Source organism: Lepidothrix coronata, unplaced genomic scaffold (assembly GCF_001604755.1).
Source record: "Lepidothrix coronata isolate B3197 unplaced genomic scaffold, Lepidothrix_coronata-1.0 Scaffold14, whole genome shotgun sequence".
Taxonomy (NCBI): domain Eukaryota; kingdom Metazoa; phylum Chordata; class Aves; order Passeriformes; family Pipridae; genus Lepidothrix; species Lepidothrix coronata.
The window spans coordinates 2,621,856-2,633,980 of NW_016690194.1; the positions used below are offsets into that span (position 1 = coordinate 2,621,856).

At 34.5% G+C, this 12,125-nt stretch overlaps 1 protein-coding gene across 1 annotated transcript in view; it reads left to right on the forward strand.

The window, feature by feature from the left end:
• The window catches only part of VPS13A (vacuolar protein sorting 13 homolog A), a 106,126-nt gene that overhangs the window by 69,615 nt on the left and 24,386 nt on the right, over positions 1-12,125 (forward strand). Inside the window, 7 exon segments of the mRNA XM_017806120.1 lie at positions 4,127-4,255; positions 4,924-5,057; positions 6,564-6,693; positions 7,040-7,275; positions 9,277-9,430; positions 10,162-10,308; positions 10,887-10,968. Coding sequence (XP_017661609.1) covers positions 4,127-4,255; positions 4,924-5,057; positions 6,564-6,693; positions 7,040-7,275; positions 9,277-9,430; positions 10,162-10,308; positions 10,887-10,968 — 1,012 coding nt within the window.

Below are 12,125 nucleotides of genomic sequence, written 5' to 3' on the forward strand. Positions count from 1 at the left end.
GTCTTGCATTGGGACATACTGTAAACCTGGTTTGCGTTGTAAGTGGAATTTTTTCTCTGTCACCTTGCATCATAAACAATGTCAGAAAAAACCCAGTACTGTTACTGTATTATATCTCTGCAGTGGCAGTGAAACCTCTGTTCAGTTTAGCAGTGGTATGTGGTAGAGTATTTTGTCTGATCTGGTATACATCAAGCAACTTTATATGGGAAGAAATTCCCTCACGTGATTCAGTTCAGATAGCTCAAAATTCTTCTTCTGGAACTAGTCTCACTGCTGGTTTTTAGTGCTCAGTACGTAGTTTCTAGAGAGGGATCCCTGACCTCAAGGCCAAGTGTCATGAAAATGAGGTATAGACTGTTGCAGACTGGGTGTGCAGCTTGGCTGTTTGCACTACAGTATCACACAATTATGTTTTGTATGTGTGTTGAGTCTTGGAGCCATCATGCCTTCCTCCAGAATGTGTAGGAAAGGCACTACCTGTTTGGGGTAGCGTTGGAGGTCTCTGAAAGCTGAAAGTGATCAGTACTGCTTTCTGGAAAAGAGTGACTTCTCCCTTCTTCCCAGCACCACCATGTTCACCACTAAACTATGTCCCCAAGTGCCACACCCACAGCACTTCCTGTGATGGTGATTCCACCACTTCCTGAGCAGCCTGTTCCAATGCCAAACCACCCTTTCAGTGAAGAAATTTTTCCTGATATCCGATATAAACCTCCCCTAGTGTAATTTTGAGACTGATTCCTCTGGTCCTGTTGCTTGGAGACCAACCCCCACCTTGCTACAACCTCCTTTCAGGTAGTTGAAGAGAGTGGTAAGGTCCCCTCTGAGCCTCCTTTTCTCCAGACTAAACAATCCCAGCTCCCTCATCTGTTTCTTAAAGGACTGGTGTTCCAGACCCTTCACCAGATCCATTGCTCTTCTTTGGAGACGCTCAAGCACCTCAATGTCGCCATTGCAAATACTCCAGGTGGTTACTAAAAATGTTTGCAAACCAAAATGCAGAAGTTAAAAGAGCATTTTCAATCAAAATCTTAAGCAGATATTTTTGTTACATTTTTGGTACCTTCAACATACGCTCATTAAGTATTCCTCTTATCTTTGATGACATGGTCCTTAGAGATGTACCATTTAAATATCATTATTTCAGTTAATGAAATTGTTACGTTGTTCTATTGTGATTTCTATTGTGATTTTTGTTGAATGTACATAAAGATGTTTAGATCTTTAAATGTTGAAGACCATTCAACTTCCCATAACATTTATCACTTTTTTCAAAAATAATGCTCTTACTCAAGAATAGACTGTTTACCATAAGCCATTTTTTCTATTTCCTAATATTCTTATGTTCCTCTGAGCCAAGTGTTTGTTTGGCCTTACATGGTTTTTGTGTTCTTTACGTGCATGATTCCTCATCTAGTTCATTGACAGAGCTCTGAAATTGCAGTAGGTTCATGTGTAGTGGCATGGGCAACATGCCACTATATTCTTACTTATATTTTTTACTCTTAGAAAATATAGTCAGATGGTATTATTTCTTGGTGTTTTGTGGTTTATAGTTGATATAGAGTTGTTATTTGATTAAGCTGAATTATTTATAGGAGCTTTTGGAATTTCTGCAAATACTATTCAAAGGTAATAGTTTTGAAAGTTGAAATACATTGCTACTTACATAACCTGTGTGTTTCTCGTGTCAACCCTTTTATTCATATGCCTGTAGGATTTTCTATTTTGTCTCACAAATCTCACTGTTTCTCAGGTGTTTCGTAATTGTACTAATTAATCATAATCTTCTTTCTGTTATAAAGTATCAAGGATAGGCTGTCAATTTTAGGATCACTCCTAATAACTTTTGAAAGATTAGATGTGGCAGTTTACCTAATGGAGCAGTAGAGGTCAATAGAAGAATCTGTATTCCCTTCTAAATCCTCTTTTCATATTGTGTTGATATTTTTCCCTTTGATAGGTAGTCTCTAGAAGTCCATGTTGTGACAAATAGGTCTGCCAGGGTTGTTCATTTGTAACTCAGTTGCTCAATCCAGTGTCTCTTATTTCTTCTAAATCTAGGTAGCGTCAAGCCATTATTGGTCTATCTGTAGGCATCCAGAACAGATTTCTAGGAACAGGTTTCCATCTGATCCTGAGATAGGGAACTCTGCAATTTTGCTAACCTGAATTATTCTTTTAACTAATGCCTGTGATTTATTTGAGTATTTCTCACATTACTCTTTTACGCTAGGTTGATCTTCAAAAAACCAAGCAGCTTGTTGAAATGTTAATTCATATTTTGGTTTGCTCTTGTTCTTGCTCCCCCTATTCTATTTTTTGTCATTTTAAGTTAAGCAGAGTCCTTCATGCTGCTTTTCTTTTTTTGTGCACTCGTCTTTCTTAGTGACAGATTACCTGTCTTCTCAGAGGAAAAAGCAATCCTTTTGTAGAACCAGTCTCCTCTGGGACATGTTCCCTGTCTGGAAAACAGTAAATCTATCTGAAACTTCAGTCATTATTTTCAAAAAAATCCATTTGTTCTTCAAAAATTGCAGTAGAATTTGTTGGACAGCGATTAGTGTGCAATGTCTTGCCAAGGAGTGTCCTTTGAATTAGGTATAATGCAAGACAATTGATAAGCATATATCCTTAAAGAAAGAAAGAAGACATTGCTGAAGACTGTCATAACACCACTACTAAATATAAAGATCCTGTTGTAAAATTGAGATTGTTGAATAAATATAATGTCTAGTGAAGCACTTATCATGTGTGTGGTAAAAGGCTTGAAAACAATATCATTGTGTCATGTTCTGTAGCTAATTAATTTTTCAATTCTCTGTGGATGATTCTATAACATCTTGTTTAGCCAATCCTTTATATGTATTTTGGTTTTGATTTTAAACTTTTATTTGCTTTTGGTGGATTCTCCTTGAATTTCCTCTGGGCTTCCTTAATTCCATGTTGAGACATACTTGCTGTGTTTTATGCTAGGTTTACAACACAATTTAAATTTCCTTTGTCTGTGGGATACATGTTGATGTAAATAAAACTCTATTGATCTTACCATTTAACTATATTTTTTCCTTTGTCTTTCTGCTTCCTGTGGTGTGAGAAACAATGGGAAAGGGAACTTAGTGGCATGGTAAGTTGGTGAACTAGTCTTTCACCACTGAAGATTTAGGTCTAGGATTCAGATGCAATTGAATATGAACATCTCATTTCCTAAGCAACACTGGAGAAAGATGCTTCTGAAATTTTGGATGCTGCATGTCAACAGTTTGAAATACAGGAAAACTGGTCTATCTAAACAGACTTTGGCTCTTGCCGGTTGAGAGTTACTGTTAGTCATGTCTTCTTCCCTTGGCACGACTCTATTAATTAGTTGGAAACTTTGCATTAGTTATAATTAAAACTTTTGTGTTCTCTGTGTCATGGTCTTCTGCATTTAGTGAGTAAACTATTGAAGAGAGATTATCTGTGAGATTGTTAAATCCATACTTGCAGCGATTTCAGTTGTGAATGTGAATAGCAAAACATGCTCTCTGATTTAGCTACTTAATTCTTCATATTTTATTTATACATATTGTATACCCACATATATATGTGTGTATATGCACTTTTAAATATATGTGAAGCATTTTTAAAAGAACTGCTAGTAGCTGATGTCCTGGGGAGAGTATTTATAGCCCTTTTTGTCATTCATTGTCACTGGAAGATTGATTTGTAATTTATACTTATTTGGAAACAGGTCTGTTAATGGACAAACAGTTTTACAGTTTTGTCTTTTTTTTTTTTTTTTGGATGAGCTTGGTATTTTCACTGTTGTAGCGATTTTATACTCTGGATTTTATATACTCTGTCCATTTTAAATGTACTTCATGTGATTATGAAGTCTTACTGTTTCCACTTTTAGCTCCTTAACTCATCACTTTCTTCACTGTAGTTTGAATTATTTCTTGACTTCCTTTTAATTTATTGTGTTCAGATAAGTAATTACTTTTAGGGGTTTTAGTATAGTTTCTGATCCAAATCAATACACTTTCGGGTAAAATTTTAGTAGATGAACTTCGGGCTAAAGTGAATGCCATTTAACATGTAATTTGTTTTCTCACTTTAAAATTTCTGGGTTTTTTTCTAGTGCATTCCTTTTTGGCCTGAAAATGATGCCAACAAACTGCTTGTTAGAGTTGAAAATTCTGATCTCCCCCCAAAGAAGATAAATTTTGATCAGCAAGAAAACTGTCTCCTACTGCATTTAGACAACAAGGTAAAAATGGTTGCCTTTGCAAATTAGGTAAAACAGTATAAATAACTGTTTCATTTCCATTCTCAAAACTTTATTTTCCCATACAATCAAGTATTGCAAAACCTTATCTGAGAAAAAGATTATGTTTATGTAAATGTATTCTTATGCTCTCTTTCCTGTGTGTGTACACACAGATATAAATAGGTATTCTGTTTAAGTGCTTCTCTGGGAAGCAGTTCTATAGAAGCTGAAACACAGATTGTTTTGCAAGTATTGTCACTCTAGAAGTATTGTATAAGTTACTCTGAAAAGTAACTGACTCCACTAAATTTACTTTTATGTTGCAGGTAGTCTCATCTAGTAGTAGTTCTTAAATATGTGAGTGATTTTAGTAGTAGAATGTTTTTGAAGGCATTAATGCATATGATTCTATAGGGAAGGTTCCTCTACTACTAGCCTGAATTTTCACAGTACGAAACTTGTGCAGTTTTGATTACTAAGTGAAATACTTGTTAACTAGTAGTTAGATCAAGGAAATATTTTGAAGATAAGGTAAAATGGCTTGTTTGTTTTACTATTTGATGGTTTTATCTTACGAGAGTAAAAGTTTTTCAAAACATTTAAATTACATTTGGTTTGCTGGAAATCCATTCCATTGTTACTTACCTAGTAATTTTTACAACTGATAGCTTGGAGGAATTACAGTGGATGTTAACCTGACTGAACATTCTACAGTGATTACCTTTTCTGATTACCATGATGGCGCAGCTCCATTTCTGTTGATAAACCATACTAACGACGAAATTATTGAGTATGGACAAAGGTATGTATGAAGAGTTTTAGTATAGACGTCTGCATAGAGACATGTGAATTGTGACTTCATATATTGTAAGCATGCCCATCTCTTAAGAAACCTATTTTTATCTCTTAAGAAACCTATTTTTTTAAAAAATGGCTGTCTAATTTTGTCAGAGCACCCAAAAATCTCTTGCTTGGTAAGTTGAAGATAATGTATTGTTAGCAGTGTTATGTTGTGCTAGGTAGTTGTACGAGTAAATAACCTATTTTGTGAGCTAAAGAAGCTCTCTGATGTCTTTTTTGAATTTTGTGGCCTTGCTTTCTACATTCCTGGTGAGGGCAAAGAATTGTGTTTGGCTTTTCTGGACCTGTGTGGGTGCTGACTGTGCAGATTAAGTAAAAAGTGAGCTACGAATGCAGTGCTGACAAGAGTAAGCATACCTACAGGATTCTTGAAATCTTTTTAAAAGCCAAACAGTCTCTAGCTTTTTTCCCTTTCAGTCAGTCAGGGCAATGTTGTTTAAAGATTTTTACTTGAAGAGTGGAACACCTGCTGGTCAAATCCTGTTTGTTTCCTGTTTGTCTGAAAAATACAATTGTTTGCTTTGGCTTTTATCTGTAAAGACTAGAAATTTTTATCTTCCTAGCTGAATTTTGGGCATCCTTATCATAAATTTAATGAGAATAGAGTAGCATATTTCAATTGGAAGGGGCCTGCTGCGATCATGGTCCAGCTGCCTGATCACTTCTGGGCTGACCAGAAGTAAAAGCATGTTATTAAGGGCTTTGCTGAATGATGGGCTTGGGGCATTGACTCTAAAGGAAGCCTGTTCTTATGCATTTTAGCATTCTTACAGTAAAGAAAAGCTTCCTAATGTCTAGTCTAAACCTCCCGTGGCACAGCTTTGAACCATTCCCATGTGTCCAATCACTGGATCCCAGCAAGAAGAGATCTGCACCCTTCCACTACCTCTCCTGGGGTAGCCCCCTTTTAGACATCAGTAGAGGACAAGTCTGCCAGTTTTTAACTGTATATGAGGGGAAATGGATTTTAAAATATGTTTGCACGAAAATATCCAGATACTAAACACTGCACTTCTTTCTCTTCAGCAAATCATAGGGGGAAACCTTTCCTAAACAATGAATTTTGAACCCACATTTCTTATCTTGAAATATTAATGGTATGCGACACAAATCCTGAGTTTTTCTTTCAGTGTTTAAGCTCTACTGTCTGGAATTTTTTTCTACTTTATTTTTCCCCGTTAATCACAAGTGGGAAAGAAAATGAGTATTTAAAGTCTACTGTGTGTATTTTTAAAATATATGTATGTATTTCAAAGTATAAATACGTGTTTTTATAACTGTCCTGAGCATGGTTTTGTTCATGTTTTTTCATGCGTAATGCTATTTTTAGTTTTCATTTTCATTATTTGAAAATATAAGTAAAATGTTCTTGTTGAAATGCTAGAATGCGAAGGTCATTAACACAAAATATTCGTTGACATTTGAATTTAAAATTACTTTGTTCTAGCTCCCTTAGTGAATTGGAAGACTGCCTTCAGCCCAATAAGGCAGTACTGTATACTTGGGCAGACCCAGCAGGATCTAGGAAATTGACATGGAAATGTGGAAATAGAACCGAGGAAATTTCTCCAAAAGAGGTGTGCTTATTATTGAAATCTCCTTTTAGTGGCGTCTAATTTATTGTCCTGTTCATCAGTGTATGTATGAAACTTCATATTTAATGAGTATGATTAGGAGTCTCATATATGAGTTTCAGACACAGAACAGTACCAACACTGTATTTGCCAGAACTTGTGCCAGTAAGCGTTGTCTTCAGTTGAAAAGTGTGTGTTTGTGTTAGCCTCTTGTAAAGTGTCATAGTTAATTTTTTCCTGCACCTTAAAAATGTCTTCTATTATTTTTTATGTTGCCAAGATGTATGCATTTGTTTGTGGAGTAAAATGATGAATAGAGTTCTAAAAACATTTCCTCGCTTGTTTGTAGGACAAAATGGAAATACTCAGAGTGGATTGCAGAAAAGCTGTCTATTTAATGTCATTTTATGAAGGTTTGCAGCGTATTGTCCTGATCACTGAAGATGAGAATGTGTTTAAATTGACATATGAAAGTGTAAAAGCAGAACTAGCAGAACAAGAAATTATTCTGTCTTTGCAAGATGTTGGAATTTCATTGGTTGATAATTACTTAAAACAAGAGGTGTCCTACATTGGAATTACAAGGTAACTTATTTTGTGTGCAGTGGTTTAAAATGTTTAACTCTGGGTATTTTCACTCTGTGAGTTTTATTTTGGGTTGTGATGGAAGAGGAACAAGAGATTTAGGTTAAGAGTATTTAGAACGAATTCACTCTATTTTCCTGGTCAAGAGAAATGTTTTCACTGTTTTATGTTAATGCATATACTTTCTGTATCTGTGTATTTTTGGAATATATACTTGTAACTCTGTGTGGCAAACTTCCCAATACGCTGAACAGAAGTATTTCCTGTTCATGTAGTTTGGCAAGTGATAATAGAATTTCAAGCGGTAAGGTCTGTGGTTAGTTTTGTATCAGTGGATTTTTCTATCTTCACTACAGGAACAGTTGCTGAATTCTGTGTTGGAAATTTTGATGCAATACCAGCTTATAGGTCTCTTCAGTTTTGATTGATAAATTATGGTGATCCAGAGCACTAATACTTAGATTTCCTAAGAAAACATTTCAGAAGGAAGCAGAAAAGAAATTATATAATGTTTAAGAAATGTGTGCTATCATATATTCAAACAAGGGCTCTTTAGAATGTTAAGGGACACTTACATATCATTGCCATAATCTACACATTTCTGTATATTCACAGCCATGAGGTTGCAAGAGTGAGGGTTGTTTTTTCTTGATTAATTTTTTGCACTGCACTGTAAAATAAACAAGCAAAAACTTCTTATACACATATACTTCTGTCACATCTGTCATTTACAAAGAAAATTCCAGTCTGTGCCCTCACCTGAGAAACTGTGCTCTGATATCTAAACAGTGGAGACACTCCATTAAAAGTGACATCTGATTTCCTAGATTCATAGTAGTGTTGAGATTTTTTTGGTGTTGGTGTTTTTGGAAGAAGTCATCCATAGTCAGTGGTCTAGCAATGCTTATAGTTGGTATTGTTTTCTTGTCAAACCTTAAATGGATATCAAGCTCCGGGAAAATGGATGGCAGTACTGAAATTGAGCTTCCTTTTTTAGGAGGAACAAAAAGAAAAAAAAAGACAAGGAACAAAAAAAAGGGGGGAAAACTCCCAGCAACTTCAAGGCATTACTCTGTTTTGTAGCTGTTGTTTTGTGTTTTAGCTCACTTTTTTATTTTGGTGGTTCTGCCATTGATGTGTCTGAACACAGACAGAGATGTAGCTAAAAGGGTTTAGTGGACTGTCTCAAAAGCTGCATATCTGTGGAAAGAGGAAACATCTTGCACCTCCCTGACAGTGTTGATTTCTCCCCTGTTTTATGCCAGACTTGATGATCTCGGAGGTCCTTTCCAACCCGGCTGATTCTGTGATTGAGTGACTGTAAGATGAAATTAGACACAATAGTTTCTCATAGAAGCAGTCGAAAAGAGTCCAATGCCCTTTAAAGTTGGTTAATTATTTGTATTAATAAAACTCAGAGACAAAAGAAAAGAATTGATTTAGAAATAACTTTTAAAAAAAAAACCCAAACAAGCAACAAAACCAAACCCCCCACCATAAAATCGGTAGAGGAAACATGAAAACCAAAGTCACCATCAATTGATTTAGATGGAATGAGTGAAGAAACAAGCTATCAAAAATAAGAGGCAGTTCAGGAGGTGTTTTGTCTTGACTTAAACTTCTTGATTTGTAGTAAATTTAAAATGCCAAAATACATGCAGGAGTATAAGCAGAAAAATACATTGAGATTGTACAATAATGGATGGCAGTGCTGTTGCAATTGAGCTTCCTTAAATATCATTACATACCTCTCTTCATCGAAGTATGGAATTATACTGACTCATTAACTTTTCTTTTTTGTATCATATTGGAGAGTCTGGCTTCTGCTTAGTACCAAGAAGGCAGCGGGTGATTTGGGTCCCTTTTATTTACTACAGTAGTGCTTTATGATATTGTTTTTCATTCTCCAGTTACAACCTATTAAAAGTCATGCTACAGTAGCTAAAACTTGTTTTGAAATGGCTAATACATCTCTTTTGGTCCTTTGTTTTGTTTTCAAAGTTCTGATGTGGTTTGGGAGACAAAACCGAAGAAGAAGTCAAGGTGGAGACCAATGAGTGTTAAGCAAATTGAAAAATTAGAACAAGAATTCAAAGACTACAGTGAGCTGAGTCCTTCAGAAAATAAGATTATTGAGTTGGAATCGAATGTTTTGGTATTACTGATAGTTCTCTAATTCTTTTGTTTGTATGTATGCACTAGAAAAAGATCATATATCAATTTGGCTGACTTCCAGTGAAATTTGAGATATATCAATTTACACAATCCATTTGAATATCCTTCTTCATCTCTGTCTTTAAAAAATTTGGAAGGAAATCCACAAACATTTGAAAGCTTCCTTTTTGTTGTTAGCCTCTAACTTTGAAATTGAGGTATAACATTTTTGCAGGTCTTGATAGTAAATATTCATAAAACTACAGTAAGGAAGCTTTGCTTTTGGTTTATGTATTATACCAGTAGATGTATTAGTTTGGGATTAGTTTGTTTGTTTTAGCATAAAATCTTCTATTTTTAAGATGGCTTATTATGGGATAATTCAACTGTCATTCAACCACATATAATTGAAAAATAATTTCAGAAATTATTCTGGAATGTTGAAGCACATTATACTCCAAATGCTCGGTCCTCTTCTATAGAAAAATTCTTAGATGCTCCTCAGAAATGTGTTATCGGAAAATAAACATTGCATAAATAAAGCCAATTTTTATCTCAGTCATAGACCATTATACTACTCAGCTTTTCCTCTAGAAAGATGTGTATTAAATACTAGTAACTCCCAAATAATGCAGTATTTTGTAATTTTATTTCTATTGAAATTTGTAACAAAATTTCTAAAAAAGCAGTATTTTAAAACAGCATACCAAATTTTCTGTAATATTACAATAGGTATGTTTAACTCCTAATGGAATGGACATGAAAATTCAACAACCAAATGAAATTCCTATCAGAAGGAATTATCTACCAGCTTTAAAAGTGGAATACAGTTCATCTGCACATCAGAAGTCTTTCAGAATTCAAATTTACAGGATACAGGTGAGTCTTGTCAGAAAGTAGTGAATTACTTATTCAGAAAAAACAACTTTTATAGAAACTTGGATTCATTTTTAGAATTGTTTGAATTTCTCATGTTTTCAATTTATTTGTAATCATTGGCTTTTACATCAGCGATTCTCAGTCTTTGGAATACTACTTAAATGCCTCTAGGAAAAAGAAAAAAGATAACTATGACTGTTCAGAAAAAAACATTTGCCATTCATCTTCCGTGCTTTTTCTTGGAGCTTTTCTTTGTAACCAGCAAAAAGATATGTGCGGTTTCTTTTCTTGTTATGCTCAAGTTTTTAAAAACAAATCCTTTGTAAAAATTTTTTGGACCATGTACCTAATTTTGTGGACCACCAACTTAAAGAAGCTTTTCTAAACTATTTGAATTGGATTATTAAATTTTTTAAATAGATATATTTGTAAGTGCAATAGTAGCTTTCTTTCTGTTTTCAGTTTGGTGGAAGGCTGCAGGTAATGTTCATAATTCTTTTGTTTGTCCTGATTTTAAAGTATTTCACTATTGAAAAGCTAACGTGCTGCACCTTGTCCTGTCCTTACCCCTCTAATAGATACAAAACCAGATTCCTGGAGCCATATTTCCCTTTGTGTTCTATCCTATTAAACCTCCAAAGTCCATCACCTTGGATTCAGGTTTGTTGTTCTAGTTTAACATAATCCTTCCAGTTAAAAAGACAAAATAACTTATTTGTACTGAAGTTAACCATGTCACTTCTATCAGATGAAGTCTGTCTGAGCCTTCTGACTACAGATAACAGCACAAATACTAATGTTGGAGATAAGGAAGCAGTTGTGTCTACAAAGAAGATACACAGAAAACCATTTCAACAGTTAACAGTCAGAAGAAAATTTCCTTTGTCCATCAATATCTTAGCTTTTAAGCACATTTTTTGGCACACTAATTCATTGCTTTTGGAGAGCATAAGCATGAAAGTTATGCTCGAATCAGGCTTAAAATGAGGTTTTGGTAGTTGCATTCAGACCACAGCTAAAACTTAATGCTGACTAATATACGAGAAGAGTAGTTTGCTGAAAATAGGAAAAGATAGATTTCTTGTTAATGTTGATGATAGTGAATCTGGTGCACTGTTTCTGTCTTGCTTGCATTTGGAGTTGTGGGGCATTGAGGATTGACTTTAGTGAATCTTTAGTCTTCCATTATTTTTCTACTGCTCCAATATCTTAATCATGCAGTACATGACCTAGTGACCTATCTGAAATAACCTTAACTAATATGAAAAGAAATGTCTAAACTCAAAATTATTTATAGACTCTGTAGATGGAAAATTATATTTTGTCTGTTTTGTATTTAACCTTCCGACTTCTGCATTGCTTGGAGCATAGTGACATTGCTTGCAGTGTCTCTCTACTATGTGATGAACTGAAGTCTTTCATTAAATTTTTCATACCAAATTCACTTGAAATATCTGAGGAATATCAAAAGGGATTGTGGATTGAGACAAAAAATAATGCTTTAATTTTTTGCAGAAGCTAATAGGATGTCAGGTGTTCATTCTCAATATGATCAGTTTCAAGCTACAGTGCATAAATCTGCAGAATTTTTTGTTCAGTTTTGAGTTTTTTTGTTTGTTTGGGGTTTTTTGTTGTTTGGTTTTTGGTTTTGTTATTTTTTTCTTCTGTTTTGGTTTTTGGTTGGGTTTTTTTGTAGTCATTTAGTGTGTATCTTTGTATCAGCAATTGGAAAATCTTATTCCATACCGAAGGAAATTATATCGATCTAAGATTATATCAGTATTAATTTGCTTTTAAATGAAAATGGTGCATTTTAA